Consider the following 17505-nt stretch of genomic DNA (forward strand, 5'->3'; position numbering starts at 1 on the left):
GAGCGTGGGGTATGTGAACTTGCTCACTTTTTCTTTCATTTCTCTTTCTCTTTAGATTAAAGTGTCAAAGGAGTACAATAAATTACACAGATAAAACATGCTAAAATCTTGCAAATATGCAACAGGATGCAAAAAGACAAATTTAAAACTATCTTGTTTGAAAATCATTTATTTATACGAGGTTTAAGATAATGATGTTTCTTACCCAGACATCTCAAATGAAACTGTTATTAGCTCTACGGATCTGTATAATGAAGTAAAATTGACACTTGGATTTGAAACTTTGCAACAGGCAGCAATAAATAGAATTATGTATCATATACCATACACTATAATAGGCATGCTTCGTATGAATTTTATTGTGATTCGTACGATCTTTAATACAGAGGCATCTTTATTTGCTGTAGACTATCTTTTGCAAAACTATTATTTTTTAGAGATAGTCATTTACAGGAAATGCATGTTATTGCTCTAAATAATTTGTAGACATTCAAATAATCATGAGATTTAAATTTCAGCATAGTTTGTTTACATGTATTTAATTTTCTTCACTTTACCACTGTATAACTCAGCTACAAAGAGGTTTTCTTTTGTGTCTACACATAAACCCCATGGACGCCGTAAATCACAATTATCAATGTTATGGAGGAACTGTCCATCCTGATCTAGGATGTGGATACAGTTGTTGTTACTGTCGGATATCAGGATCTGACTCTGGCTGTCTGTTGTGATGCCGACTGGATTAAATGAACTCTGGTTATAAAAGAACTGATAGAATAATTTCTTGGTAGTAGAGGGATTGCCAGTGTATTTAAATCGGAGTTCTCCTGCCTTATTGACCACAACTACTGCATGTGCTCCATCATCAGACACACAGATATCTAAGTTCCTGTTCTCACTGATGTATGTAATGTAACCAGATGAATACAGAGGTTTGCCTTCACTATCAAACTGAATGGTTTGCTTCTCTTTGGAGCCAGAGTAACGGACAACTTTTGAATGTTCATTATCACCATTGTACATGGTAACCAGGAGGTCACCAGAGGAGGTACTACAGACATTGTAAGGTCTCCACCTCAATAATCTGATCACTTCCTGTATCTGTTTATTCTTCACTATGTTTACAGTTCTTGCATCGGGGTCAACATAAACTAGATTCCCACTACTTTGTACTGCTATGTCACATGGTTTAATTCCTGATTTTGTTTGGATTGACTTAAGTAGTTTGCCCTGGAGGCTGTAGAGTTTCATGATTTTGGAATTTCCACATGTCCAGATTTCTTCATCACTAAGACAAGTAACACTATATAGTTTGTTATACCCAGTGTCAAAGGTGGTTATGAGCTCTGGTTCATCAAGCAGTGGTTTGACTGGAGGACAGGATACAGCTTCTGGTGTCTCCATTGTATAGCCATGTTCTTGTTTCGTAATTGATAATGGCGATATAGAACCAAATAATTGAGAAAATTGATCTCTATTATTATTTTCCGTAAACTCAGGAAACTTAAATATCAGTTTGGATGGAAGTTTGGTGAATTTTTCTGAATTTATCTCATAAGAAAGTGATCTGGTTACTTCTTTGGATTGTAAAATGTCTTCCAATTCTGATATAGACTGTTTGATATCAGCAATAAGTTTCTTTAAATCATTGAGATGTTTATTTAGGGCACCTCTGTGTAGGTTTCTCATCTCACTGATTTCTTCTTTGTTTTTCTCTATAACTTTGTCAATTTCTCTGTGCCATTCTTCTCCATGTTTTGTGACCTCTGATGTAAGTTTCTCATATTTTCCATCTATTTCAGCTAGCTGGGTTTCTATATCAGTAACAATATCTTCGAATTTGGAGTAAACAGTTTCTTTCAGTCTTTTTCTTTCCTTTTCAATGCTTTCTTTCTTTGACTTAACTAAGTCCTGTAGACTTTTAAAATGATGTCGCGTATGTTCCTCAGAAATGACACATTTGGGACACACTGAAGTATTGCAATCTTCACAGTGCATTTGACAGTGCTCTTCAGAATGAGCTGAACATTGAGGGTACACAAGCATAGATCTTCTTAAATCAAAAGGCACCACCTCATGCTTTTTAGATACATCAGAGATGTGTTCCACAACACAACCCTTACACAGATTCATAGGACATAAGTTACAGTACATTTTTACAACCTTGTCTTCACAAAGATCACAACTTAGGGTGTCCTGGGCACAAAATTTGGGGTCCATTTTATCAGAGTTTTTGGAGATGCTGTAAAAATTAATTATTATAATATTATAATAAAATCTAATTAGTAAATGAAGAAAAGTTTTCAAATTAAATAAGTGTGTAAAAATGAGATAATTTGTTACCTGTTAATTCTTTGTAACTGAGCTAGAAACTGGCTGGCTGTTATTATTTATTAGAAAAGGGAGATAAAACAAATCATATGACTTTTTGTATCAGTGTGTAAACTATATTGTATCACAGATGAACTTTGATATTGAACTGACATATTTCTGCATTATATTTTTTATCATATTTATCATGTTTATGTCGATCTTTTGTTTGATCTAAATTTGGAGATAAAAGGGCACATCATATAATCTCAGTTGTTGACCTTGAAAACACTGCATGATTTAACTTTTTTGATATATAAAACATATTTCTGCAATAAAATAAAATGCAAAAGCAGTACTCATCCTCATGAACATTTACTGTTATTTTACTGTGAAGTCAATTGTTTTCGGGGGGGGGGGGGGGGTGTTAATTCATTGCTTTCATTGTGATGTTTTGACCTTGTGACCTTGACCTTGAATATAAATCATAATTACAGAATTATAACAGTGAGAATGCAAAATCATATAGTGTTTTATAGTGTTTGTGTGTCTTAATGATTTTAAGGGTCCTCCACACACACTCAACTTATGTTCTCATATTATTAAGCATTAATTACTTTTAATAAACATATCAACCCTTAAAAACTGGCCAGGAATTGAAATATAATACTAACTGATTTTTTACAAAGAATGGGTGGACTTAACGCCCTATTTTGGATCTTTTTGCGACTCCTCTTACAATCTGTAAATGAAGTAAATCCAAAATAAATTATGTGCAATTGAAAGAGCAACATATACTTTGTTATATTAGGTGGAACATTTGTGCAAAAACAATGCCCTGTTGTCGTGTATCAAAATTGAAGCAACGATACATGAATATCGTCTTCTGGAATTCGACATGTACCTGGAGTGGTTTTTATGTCACACAATCAATATTTATAGGAGGCGTGGCTATCGATCGGTGTCATTGTTGACATCTCTCTCTATCCCTCTCTCTTTCCAAAAATTCGAATAGGTGTTTAGCATTTTACAGCGATGTCAACATGAAATTATTTTATAAATGTGATGACACGCAAAATCAAAACAATATTTAATTTACTAAACTCTGAAAAGGCAACAAAACACGCTCAAAGACATGATTTAGATTGAGGTCAGGTTGAAGAATACAATGTAACTGTTTTCATGAGTACACTCGCAGGTGGACATCACGTGACAAATTGTAATATTTAACAGGTCAATCGAAGGCGGCAAGCGGTATATCTAGTCTTCCCGACTCCCGACGCCCGACTCCCGACGGTCCCGGATTTTGATATTTTAGCGATTTCTCTTTTCAAGGTGCACAGAAACTATTCAAACTTTTCAGGCACATTTTCTAGGTTAAAATGACTTCATTAATGCACAAAAACTTTAAGAAACATGCGTATTTATTACTGAATCAGCAGTATCACCTGCCAAAAAGCGGTAAATCTAGTACTCTGTTATAAATGTTAAAACCAAAAACGGACACCGACGTTTTCGTAGAATCGCGATAAAAACAACAAAATGAAGTATAATTTTTTCAACAAACAAGCGGAACACATTAGTTATTTGCCAGATAATTTGTACGCACAAAAAATTGTCACATATTTTCTTTTTTTAATTTAAAGTTATGCACATCAATTATCGATACATATAGCAATGCGCGGCGACCATGGAGACGTGAGGTTTCGTAGATCATAATATTTTTTAAAAAGATGGAATAAGTATTTCAGTGAAATTGGTGGTTTAAAAAATACGAATATTTTAATTTTATAAAACCCAAAATATCAAAATAACTTTTTAATGTCAGGTTCCTTAGAATTTCAGTCAAAGAATTTTTTTTTAACATGTTATGCAGTCCATAATAACTTATTATAACAGCTTTATTTAAGCAGTGTTAGCTTGGGCAAAATAATTAATTTCCTAATCACTTGATACAGTGGTGAAAGTTCAGAGATATTTTGTCAAATTAAAAAAAATATTTATGTTAAATTGCTGCTTTATCAAAGCTACTAACATAATTAACTTGTAATTTGGTAATTGGAGACAAACCATGGTCCGTAAAATATTACTAGTACATGTAATCTGATCATGTTTTTTTTTTTTATTGTGTTGGTTTTCCTAGGATAAGTATAAATTAGAATAAACTTAAAATCAAACAACAAAATGTAAATCAATTTAAAAATAAAAATTAATAAAAAGGGGAGGGGGCTCCGAGGTGGAACCATGTCAACGTCGTAGAGCACAATAAATGATGTGACAAAGACTTCTATACAAGGGAAAAAAGAAAATATGTGGGTGTTTTTGTGCATACAAATTATCTGGCATGTAACTGGGGTTTTCCTTTTATTTATTTTTTTAAAATCATACTTCTTTTTGTTGTAATCGCGATTAATTCTACGAAAACATCGGTGTCCGTTTTTGGTTTTAACATTTATAACAGAGTACTAGATTTACCGCTTTTTGGCAGGTGATATTGCTGATTCAGTATTAAATACGCATGTTTCCTAAAGTTTTTATGCATTAATGAAGTCGTTTTAACCTTGAAAATGTTCATGAGAAGTTTGAATAAATTCTGTGCTTCGGTAAAAAAGAAATCGCTAAAAATCCAAAATCCGGGACCGTCGGGAGTCGGGAAGACTAGATATACCGCTTGCCATCGAAGGCATTTCAATGGAAGCGAGAAGTTTGTTTTGAACATGTTTTTTGTTAAATTTAGTATGAGCACACTTTTGTCGGCTCTTCTCCTTCAATGACCTTGTGACCTTGATTGTGACCTATATGCTGAAAATAGCTTTTTCAAACTTTTGCCATAACTTTTGAACCATGAGAGATAGAGATTTCATATTTGGTATGCGTACTACACTAATGAAGCTTTTTGAAATGACACCAATGACCTTGTGACTTTGACTGTGACTTATATGCTAAAAATAGCTTTTTCAAACTTTGTTGCCGCTGGGCGCATAGTGTTTCACAATCACATCTTGTTTTGTAGATATACCCGAACCTGTTATTTATGAATTAATATATAACTCATTCTTCAGTACTGAGTTCAGATGTGTGACCAAAGGGTTATTTTTTAAAAATAATCAATTTCATAATTTATGTATTTTAATTGAGTCAGTACCCTTCCTGCTTCTGAAAAAAATTGATGGGAAGATAATCTGAAGTCTTAAAGAGGAGATAGGTGTCCAAATGTACAAGCATGTCTGAAATTTTATGTACGTAACTTGGTGTCCACAGTGACTGTTTTTAAATCAATAAGCTATTCTTTTCTGGTGAATCCTTTTTTAAGTATAAAAACACTAGTTTGCATGTTTTATTGCATGACTTATTTCTGCCTTATTCCATTATAATTAGAAAATATATCCAAGATTACCAATGGACACCGTTACTTACATAAGCACTAAACAAGCAACATGTTACTAGAATTTAACAAGTTGTTAAAATATGAAAATAATGTAATCAAAAACGTATTATGAAATCATAATTAATGTTATATTAAATGGAATTTATTTAAAAAGTCACAATTTTTACTTCTAGTTTCAAAAAAAGAGAAATTATGTAAGTAACATGGACACCTAACTCCGAATCAGGCTTTAAAAAGGAACAAAAAAAAAAAAAAATAACAAGACAATCGAACACTTGTCTTTAATACTTTTAATATTTCATTTCAAAGCTTAATAATAGACTGGCTTTCAAAGAGAATTAATGCAGACAAATAAATTGTCAGATGGATTGCTAAATATCCTAGGTCTTCTATTTTGAGTCTTGGATCTTTGTGTCATTGTTACGAACATAATTCAGTCATTTCTTGTTAATCTGAAAAAAAAAAATATACAAAAAACAAAATACAACATGACGTAATCAACACATATACTGTTTAATTATATTTATTATAATTATATCCTTGATAAAACCAGAAAGAAGGCAATTAAAGCACAAATTATGTCACTACTTCAAGTTTTCGTGTCTCTGTTATGAACGTAATTGCGTAAATGATATGGCAATATTAAAACAAATATTCAAAAAGTATTCATCCTTTGATAAGAGCAGAACAAAACTAACAAATATAGAATAAAATATAGTACAATATAACTTTATCATTAATAGATTATACAAATAATGCAAAAACACATGTTCGTAACAAAAGAGGCGAATCAAAAGTCAAATGTTGAACCGAAAGTACTCGACTCGGACAGATTTATGCATTTTGTATGGTCATAAGCGACATATTTCAGTTTCTGATTAATAGCTACATGGTATAGAGATACAATGACTGTATTTATGTGTTAAAAATTCACTAAAATAGATACAGTATGAAAATACTTACCGAATCTATTATGTACGTAACTTATGTCTTCCACATGGACACAATGAGCATCGCCATGTTTTTTTGCAGACAGCTGCGCAACCTTTCTACTTTCGTTTTCAATTTATAATTATACCACTGCTACGGACTTCCTGAGCCAAACTTATGATTCATTGGCTGTTATTTTAGCAATCATACTGAAAGCTATTATGTTCGTAACGGTCAAGACACCAAACATTTTACAATCAGAGATCATTTTAAAATTACAAAAAGAACTGAGTTATGTTCATGAAGCATATTGTTAAAAATAATTTATCACACATACTCATTAATTAAACACAGAAATTGGACTTGACAAATTATTTAATGTTTGTAAAGAGGTGTTAAAAAGTTCAATGCATATGGACACCATGCGTTACGAACATAAACCACAAATTTTTAAGTTCAGAAAAAAATAATTAGGATAATTTTAGCATGTTTGACAAAATAAATATATTATTTCATTTATATGCTAAGATAATGTACACATATATCATGCCAAATGATTTTATTTTTAAATAAAACAACATCTTTATGCCTATTCGAAAATTGTGTCACATTTTCTGCAATTGAAATCCAATAAATGCAATACAACAATGATCAATATTTTTTTATTCCTCAACTCATATCCATAAAACTATTTATACTATATCCTTACACAAGTATCAAGTCATATCAATATCAATCTATCTGCTTACACTTTATTTATTGGAAAATAAAGGAGAAAAGAAATATATTTTAAAAATTCACCAGTATTGAAGAATGAGTTATATAATATAAATCCATAGGTCTACTGTTCTTTTATTGAAAAATTCAAGACCTTTTTCTTTAGGATACACTGTGATAATACCATGTGTTCATTTTTTATGATTTGAGTATCGCTCTCTGTTTACTGCATACTTTTCCAATTCGGCAATCCTCGGCTGACTCCACTATGCTTCATTCATGCAAGCTCGCTTATGTGTGAGGTACGAGCCATCTGAGGAACTCTGAGGGAATTCTTCCCATGACAAAACACTATTTCTAAAGCATTTCTAAGATTCTCTTAAAGGCGGTGCCATGCAAATTATTCGTCTGTACACAAACTCTAAAACCAGAAGTAAAAGTATTTTTTCTGGACATATGTCACATGTCGTGGGTTATGGAGGACTCTTGATAATTATCAAATATACAAATCTGTCACATTTAATGTAAAGTTGCAAACAGTAAAAAGAATAATTTTATTCATATTCTCATTTTACCGGCACTCTTATCTCAATGAAAATAAAATTTCATCACATATATATTGTTTACATGTATTTTATTTTTTTCACTCTACCACTTTCACACTCAGCCACAAAAAGGTTGTCTTTGATGTCTACACATACACCATTTGGATCCTGTAGACCACAGTTATCAATATAACGGAGGAACTCTCTGTCCTGATCTAGGATGTGGATACAGTTGTTGCAACAGTCTGCTGTCAGGATCCGACTCTGGCTGTCTGTTGCGATGCCAACTGGATTAAATGATCCCTTCTTATTAAAGAAAAAATTATAGAATGATCTCTTGGTACATGAAGTAAGAGGATGGCCAGTGTATTTAAATTTGAGTTTTCCTGCCTGATTAACCACAACTACTGCACCGGCTCTAAAGTCAGCCACACAGATATCTAGGTTCCTGTTTTCACAGATGTATTTAGTGTAGGTACTAGATGAATACAGAGGTTTACCTTCACTGTCAAACTGAATGGTTTGCTTCTCCTTGGATCTAAGGTAACGAACAACTTTTGATTGTTTATCATCACTGTTCATAATAACCAGGAGGTCACCAGAGGAGGTACTATAGACATTACGAGGTATCCACCCCTGTAGTCTGATCACTTCTTATATCTGGTCATTCTTCACTATGTTCACAGTTCTTGTACCAGGGTCAGTATAAACCAGATCTCCACTCCTTGTCACTGCTATGTCGCGTGGCTCATTCCCTGACTTGGTTTGGATTGACTTCAGTAGTTTTCCTTGGAGGTTGTAGAGTTTTATAAATTTGTCCCCTCCACGTGTCCAGATTTCTTCATCATTGAGACAGGTAACATTGTAAAGTGGTTTATACCCAGTGTCTATGGTGGTGATGACCTCTGGTACATCAAGCAGTGGTTTGACTGGAGGACAGGATACAGCTTCTGGTGTCTTCATTGTGTAGTCATATTCTTCTCTTGTAATGGATAAGGATAATAAAGAACCAAACATTTGAGAACATTGCTCTGGATTATTATTTCCAGTAAACATCGGAAACTTAACAATCAGTTTGGATGGTAGTTTGGTGAATTTTTCTGATTTTATCTCATAAGAAAGTGATCTGGTTACTTCTTTGGATTGTAAAACATCTTCAGTTTCTGATATAGACTGTTTGATATTATCAACAAGTTTCTTTATATCATGTAGATGTTTATTTAGGGCATCTCTGTGTTGGTTTTTTATCTCGTTGATTTCTTCCTTGTTTTTCTCTATAACTTTGTCAATTTCTCTGTGCCATTCTTCTCCATGTTTTGTGACCTCTGATGTAAGTTTCTGGTATTTTCCATCTATTTCAGCTAGCTGGGCTTCTATGTCAGTAACAATTTCTTCATATGTTGAGTAAACTGTTTCTTTCAGTCTTTTCCTTTCCTTTTCAATGCTTTCTTTCTTGGAATTCATTAGATCCTGTAGACTTTTGAAATGGTGTCGAGTATGTTCCTCAGAAATGACACATTTGGGACACACTGAAGTATTGCAATCTTCACAGTGCATTTGACAGTGCTCTTCAGAATGAGCTGAACATTGAGGGTACACAAGCATAGATCTTCTTAAATCAAAAGGCACCACCTCATGCTTTTTAGATACATCAGAGATGTGTTTCACAACACAACCCTTACACAGATTCATAGGACATAAGTTACAGTACATTTGTACAACCTTGTCTTCACAAAGATCACAACTTAGGGTGTCCTGGGCACAAAATTTGGGGTCCATTTTATCAGAGTTTTGCAGATGCTGTAAAAATTAATTATTATAATATTATTGTAATATATCTATTGAGAAAATGAAGAAAAGTTCTCAAATTAAATAAGTCCATTAAAAGGAGATAATTTTTTACCTGTTAATTCTTTGTTGAATCTGTTACTGAGCAAGAAACTGTGGCTGTTATGATTTATCAGAAATGGAGATAAAAGAAATCATATGACTTTTTGTATCAGTGTGTAAACTATATTGTATCACACATGAACTTTGATATTGAACTGACATATTTCTGCATCATATTTTTTTTTATCATATTTATGTTGGTCTATTATTTAATCTAAATTTGGAGATAAAAGGGCACATCATATAATCTCAGTTGTTGCCCTTGGATGCACTACATGTATCTATAGTATTGGTTTACTATTTAAAAGATTTTCAAACTTAAGAACATAAATTGAACAGTTACTGTACTGTAATAAAATGAAATCCTTTTTAAATTTGACATTTGTATGATCAGAGGCAAATATCTTCCTGGTTTATCATCCTCTTTTATTGTAATTTCAAGTCAAGACTTAAAGAATATATTTCAAGGTTTTATTCTGTATTTCAAGTGTTTATTTTCGAAAAAAGTAAAAAAAAAAAAAAAAAAAAAAAGAAAATGGAGGTTGTGTTTAATTTTCAGACTTGATGTCTGTAAAAAAAGTTGAGAACTCTCATTTATTTAGTAATACAGATGTACTTGTCTTAGTTTTGACATGAATTTAAAGGTTGAATTTGAAGTGGACTGTGTAACATAGATATCAGTGAAATGTACTGATTGTTTTTTACCATAAACATATTATCTTATCTTTATATATTTGTCATATTTTTGTGATATGCTAGGTTGTGGGTAAATTTGTATGTTCACATGATCTCATCATATGTTTCTTCAACTTATACCAGTGGATGTAGATTTAATTTTTCTGAAATATAAAACATATTCCTGCAACAAAGAAGATGCAAATTAAAGCAATGGTCATCATCATGTTTTACCATTAACTTTAATTGTACTGTGAAGTCAGTTATTTTCGGGGGATGGGGTGGGTTTAGGGGTGTGAGATTTTCTTTGTTTTCATGGTTTAAGGAGGCTCTAAACACTAACAGATACTGTCTTTTGGACTCAGAGAAAAAAATTGTATAAAGATATGCATATTGAGACTTTTTCATTCATTAGAACAGGGTAATTGCCTTATTTGCATAAGAAAAATATACAAAGACAAAGGACTATTTGTGAGCAGAAAGCACTGTAAAAACTTGTTCACTTAATTGGGAAATAAAATGAAAATTATTATTTAAATTTCTTACTTTTGGTCCTATACATGTATAATGCTAAAACTATTCTAATCTATTATTAATCATGTAATTAACGGTAAATAACAATTTCTTTAATCTTACATCTAAGGACAGATCACTCTAAGTGCATAAAACTTCTCAATAAATAGAGCTCTTTAGTGTACAGTGTTTAGAGCTTCCTTAAGGAGTTGGACAGGGCTTCAATAGGCATTCCAAGTTGAAATGTTAGTTTATAGGAAAAAAAATCTTTAAATATCTTCTCCTCAAGAACTTGAGGAACAGAAATCTTAAACTTATGTGAAAATCTCCTGGAGTATAGTGGATTCTTAATTGTTCTAATCATGGCCCCCAGGGGTAGGATGGGACAACAAAAGATATTACAAGGGGAAAGTCTTGTGTGAAGAAGAGCATGGCCAAAGTTACTCAGGTGAGCATTGTGGCCCATGGGTCTCTTGTTTTGTATGCATGGCCAAACCTTGAATTTAATATGAATAAGACCTATATAGACATCCAGAGGATCGAGACAGAATACTTCCATAAATTGCATCAGTGCAATTGTTTCTAGTATGAGTAGTTAATATCTAAGACATTTTGAACAGATACTGTTCTCTCATAACCATTTAATTTTTTAAAGAAATGCCAAATACAAATTGTTAATACAATGTCCAAATGAAAACAAATATAATTTAAGTGTTTATAACAGAATGCAAAATAATTTATTCAATGTTCAACATCAGACATATATGTCCTAATCAATCTAATTATATCATTCTATCAGAATCATGGGATGAAATAACATCATTTAGTTGACAGAATCATATGGTAACTGATTGTTCATTGAAAAGACCCTTTTCACTGACTTTTCCCTGATATTGTCAGTTACCATTTTGATAAGAATATTGGATCATTTTAAATCACTTGTCATGAATATGTTTGGTTTTCTAAATCGTTTTCTAAATCAATATCTCATGTAACAAAATGAAGAAACTAAAAAATCACTTCACAGTTGAATTGTAATCTGTAATATTAAGATAATTGCGATTAGAGAATTTTTAATAATTCTAAAATCACAATTAAGCATTTAAGTTCTCAATTTAAAGTAACATCCATCCATTAGCAACCGGTTCTATGTACCTAAATTTTATCACAAGAAGAAAACAAAATCATATTTTAAAGTGAAAATAAATTAAATTTAAATATTACTTTGAACTAATTACTGTCAAACTAGTGAAAAAACAGTGAAAAAATCATTGATGGAAAGGTCACTGAAAGGTGACTGAAGGACGATGGAAAGGTAACTTAAAGGCAACTGAGAGTGCACAGAAAGGTCACTGAAAGATAACAGAAATGTGCTTGCTTATTGGTGACTGAAGCTACCTAAATTGTAGCTGAAGGGTTACTGAAAATCACTGAAATCTGCCTTTCAGTATTACTCAGTAGTTTTGATTGATTGTATACTGTTTAACGTCCCTCTCCAGAATATTTCACTGATATGGAGACGTCACCATTGCCGGTGAAGGGTTGCAAATTTAGGCCTATACTCTGCACTCAGGGCCATTGAGCAGGGAGGGATCTTTATTGTGCCACACCTGCTGTGACACGGGGCCTCGGTTTACACGGTCTCATCCGAAGGACCGCCCAATTTAGTCACCTTTTACGACAAGCAAGAGGGTACTGAGGACCTATTCTAACCCAGATCCCCACAGGGCCAGTAGTTTTGAATACAAATTTATCACATTTGGTGTAAATGTGCATAAAGTATGCATAAAGTAATTAAAAATTGAATTATTTCCTAAATTATTGATCACTTCTATCCCAATGAAAATTAAATTTCAGCACACATTGTTTACATGTATTTGATTTTCTTCACTCTACCACTGACTTGCTCAGCCACAAAGAGGTTGTCACTGGTGTCTACACATAATCCATATGGAACCTATAGGTCACAGTTATCAATGTAACAGAGGAACTGTCCGTCCTGATCTAGGATGTGGATACAGTGGTTACCACTGTCTGCTGTCAGGATCTGACTCTGGCTGTCTGTTGTGATGCCACATGGATTAAATGATTCCTTCTTTTTAAAGAAAAAATGATAGAGTGATCCCTTCCAGGTAGTAGAGAGATGACCAGTGTGTCTAAATCGGAGTTTTCCTGCCTGACTAACCACCACTACTGCACTGGCTCCACTGTCAGCCACACAAATATCCAGGTTCCTGTTCTCACTGATATATTTAAGGTAGTTAGATGAATTACAGGGGTTTACCTTCACTATCAAACTGAATGGTTTGTATCTCTGTGGAGCCAGAGTAACGGACAACTTTTGAATGTTCATTATCACCATTGTACATGGTAACCAGGAGGTCACCAGAGGAGGTACTACAGATGTTGTAAGGTTTCCACCCTAATGTAGTCTGATCACTTCCTGTATCCAGGGTTCGACACTAACTTTTTTACCTTGGTGGACCGCAGGTCCACTTGTCAAAAATTATTGGTGGACCTTCTTAATATCTGGTGGACCCTTATAAATGCTTGAATTAATATATGAATCATTACACAAGGCGTTAATTAAAACTAACTGTAATATATATTGATTCCAGACAGACTAATAAACATGATAAAGCATAAATCTAACCAGTCAACAGAATCAAATTAATATTAAGGACTAGTCAGATTTTTTTTAAAGAAATATCGTAAAACTTAAAAAAAACTATTAATCTATAAACCAAAGAAATATTTTTATAAATCATTAAGTTACAATTGTGAAAGCCTGCATTTGTTTCGCTTCCACAGGTAGATTAAAACTCCAATTATTAATGAATTTATTCAATTAATAAACAAGTGAATTTTTCATGTATCCATGGCTAGATCATTTTTTTTTTACTACGGTGCAAAACTGACATAGGTACATGTATCTGTATTAATTAATTATTTTCTAAATTTATTATCTATTCAAATAAGTAGTGATATAATATATATATCAAAAAAAGAAAATGAAACTGCAGATAATAGTTCATTTACTGTAAATTATGCCTCTTTGAACATCTATTTAAAAAAAACAATGCATAAGTGCAACTGTCAATCAATTCTAATCATCTCCAACAGTGTGCGTTCAGGCGTGAAGCGATTTCCTGATACCCAGTGAAATTTTCACACCTTTCTGTGCATTACGTAAACAGGGGATAGACTGGATAATTTGGCACGGATTTTTCATGTTTAGGCCTATTCAAGGTCCGTGTTGAATGTTCTTGTGTCTCAATATTATATTAATATTGGAGTTATCGATTTTACATGTAAAATATATCGAGTTACTTGCCCCCACCTCATTACCTAAACATTATTTACATGTATATTTAATTCTTGTATAATTAAGGTATGGAGGAATTAATAATTTGAGTTACGGATTTCAATTTAAAGAAAAAGAAATCCTGGATTTCACTGTCTTTAAATATGGTGTTTAAATTTTAAGTGGACCGACGGTCCACCTAGTCCTGAACATTTGGTGGACCTTCCAATTTTTTGGTGGACTCGGGCCGCCGGTCTACCGTTAGTGTCGAACCCTGGTATCTGTTTATTCTTCACTATGTTTACAGTTCTTGTACCAGGGTCAGTATAAACTAGATCTCCACTCATTGTCACTGCTATGTCACTTGATGTGTTCCCTGACTTGGTTTTGATTGACTTCAGTAGATTGCCCTGGAGGTTGTAGAGTTTCATGATTTTGTCATTCCCACATATCCAGATTTCTTCATCATCCAGACAGGTAACATTGTATAGTTCGTCATACCCGGTGTCTATGGTGGTGATGACCTCTGGTACATCAAGCAGTGGTTTGACTGGAGGACAGGATACAGCTTCTGGTGTCTCCATTGTGTAGCCATCTTTTTTAGTTGTAATGGATAATGATGATAAAGAACCAAATAATTGAGAACATTGCTCTTGATTATTATTTTCAGTAAACACAGGAAACTTAACAATCAGTTTGGATGGAAGTTTGGTGAATTTTTCTGATTTTATCTCATAGGAAAGTGATCTGATGACTTCTTTGGATTGTAAAATGTCCTCAATTTCGGATATAGACTGTCTGATATCAGCTGCAAGTTTCTTTATATCATTGAGATGTTTATTTAGGGCATCTCTGTGTTGGTTTCTCATCTCATCGATTTTCTCCTTGTTTTTCTCTATTACTTTGTTAATTTCTCTGTGGCATTTTTGCCCATGATTTGTGACCTCTGAAGTAAGTTTCCTGTATTTTCCATCTATTTCACCTAGCTGGATTTTTATGTCAATAATAATATCTTTAAATTTTGAGTAAACTGTTTCTTTCAGTCTTTTTCTTTCCTTTTCAATGTTCTCTTTCTGAGAGTTCATGAGGTCATCAAGATTTTTGAAATGATGTCTCCTATGTGTACTAGATATAACACATTTTGGACATGCTGGAATGTTGCAATCTTCACAGAGCATTTCACAGTGCTCTTCAGAATGAGTTGAACATTGAGGGTATGCAAGTTTGGATCTTTTCAAAGCAAAAGGCACCATATTATGCTTTTTAGAGACATCAGAGGTGTGCTTTCCTAATTATTCCATACAGAGATTCATAGGACACAAGTTACAAAACATTTGTACCATTCTATCTTTACAGACATCACATCTAATGATGTCCTGAGCAGAAAGTCTTGGGTCCATTTTATCAGAGTCTTGAAATTGCTGAAAAATTAAATTATCATTACTTAATAATCAAATGATAAAATTTTGAAAAAAGCAAGCACATACTGTATAAAATTGGGTAAATTAAAACAATAGAAGAATGAGATGAGATTTTTACCTTTAAATCTGTTGTATCTGTGACTGCATGCATGAACACGAGAGTATGGCTGCAATGATTTATCTGATCAGTGGAGATAAAACAAATCTTGTGACTTTTTTATTTGGAAAAACCATCGTGTACCAAACTCATGATAACTTCGATATAAAGTTGACACAATTTTACATTTTATCTCAGTCTTTATATGTTGTTCTATTTCTTATTCCCTATTTGTTAGAATGTACTAGGTACAATACTAGGATAAGCTCAGTTGTTGACCTGAAGTGGTTTTTGTAATGTTTTAGTAGAAAAAAAATATATGGGTTTTTCAGCAAAGATTAGACACAATAAACATATTGAGGGGTCAAAATTTGATGGTTTCAAGAAAATGAGTGTGACTAAAATAGGTAGTGAAACCCGGGCCCAGCCAGGAATTTCGAAACTGAAAACCGGGATTTTGACAAGAAATAAATACTCGTTCTTTCTTCATAAAATTTAGGGACCTAGTTTATTATCATACGATTGGCCTTCGCTGAAAATTTTATCTCAAAATATTGTGTTTTCCAAAGATTATTGTGATTGTCCTTTTCCAGGTGACTAATATTGGTAGCGAGCCCGGATTACTCATTTTGGCAATTTAAACTTAATTTTGGCAACAAATTTACAATTTAATTTCTGTTGGATCTTTGAAATTGAATTTAAAATACTTAAAACATCCAACGGTTGCAGTACTAAACCCTGGTTATTGAAAATAAACACATATTTGGATACCCGGGATTGGTCAAAACCGGACACATTCACCCGGGACAAAGATTTTATTTCCGAAATATTTTATAATTATATAGTTATCTTCCATGATTTTTCAATATTAAAATTACTTCTTTTTTGATTTACGAATTTTTGGAGTAATTATTTATTGATTTGACCATGTAAGAGTTACCTCAATTTTTTTTTTACTTTAGGAGTTATCATCCTTTGATTAAGTAATGTAAGAGTTATCTCTCTTTATTTTATCAATATAATTATTTAAAAAATCTCATTGCCTCATCATCAGTCCTCATAAATTATAAATCGCATTATATTTCAGACGAACTGTTTGATTTGTCTGAGGAGGAGAAGCAGGAAATCTATGAAGGAGTGGGCTACAGTGAATCAGAGAGTCCACAGAGCATGCCCAAAGAGGTAAACACTAATTAACAAGTCTAATACAAAGAATTAACTACTGATGAAATAGACTATTCCATAGAGGTAACCACTGATTAACTAGACTAATCCAGGGGGTGAATAAGTTCAACTGGTTATCTAGTCTAAGACTAAACCCAAGAAGTAGCAACTGATGAAATAGACTAAAACCAAGAGAATCTATTAAACTAAGAAAGACAATATATGAAATTAAATTTTGAAAGGTAAGCTGATAATTTTAGAAAATACCCAAGAGGCTTGATTTTGTTCCATAGATAAAGATTTAATTAGAAGAGATGATAACTCAGTTGAGCATATTTTGACCCGTTGATGTCTTGTTAATTTGATTCATTTATAATACTATAACACACATGTTAGTGTAATATACTTACAGTATGTGACAGTAATACAATAACACACCTATAATATTATTACAGTATGTGGCCTACAAGATTCAGCTGAGGGTTAGACAATGTTGTGGATGCCTGACCAGTACTGAGGCCCCGGGGTCAGAGTGTATCCTACAGGTGATG

General features: G+C 32.9%; 1 protein-coding gene across 1 annotated transcript in view; it reads left to right on the forward strand.

The window, feature by feature from the left end:
* LOC134246673 (intermembrane lipid transfer protein VPS13C-like) overlaps nucleotides 1–17499 on the forward strand; it is a gene marked incomplete at its 3' end in the record, with an annotated part of 54259 nt that extends 36760 nt beyond the window's left edge. The window contains exons 15-16 of the mRNA XM_062729042.1: nucleotides 16878–16972; nucleotides 17410–17499. Coding sequence (XP_062585026.1) covers nucleotides 16878–16972; nucleotides 17410–17499 — 185 coding nt within the window. The remainder of the gene's footprint in view (nucleotides 1–16877; nucleotides 16973–17409) is intronic.
* Nucleotides 17500–17505: the final 6 nt, after the last annotated feature.

The sequence above is a fragment of the Saccostrea cucullata genome, unplaced genomic scaffold, assembly GCF_032062105.1.
Source record: "Saccostrea cucullata isolate Sc308-1 unplaced genomic scaffold, CSIRO_AGI_Scuc_v1 ctg7716, whole genome shotgun sequence".
Lineage (NCBI taxonomy): Eukaryota > Metazoa > Mollusca > Bivalvia > Ostreida > Ostreidae > Saccostrea > Saccostrea cuccullata.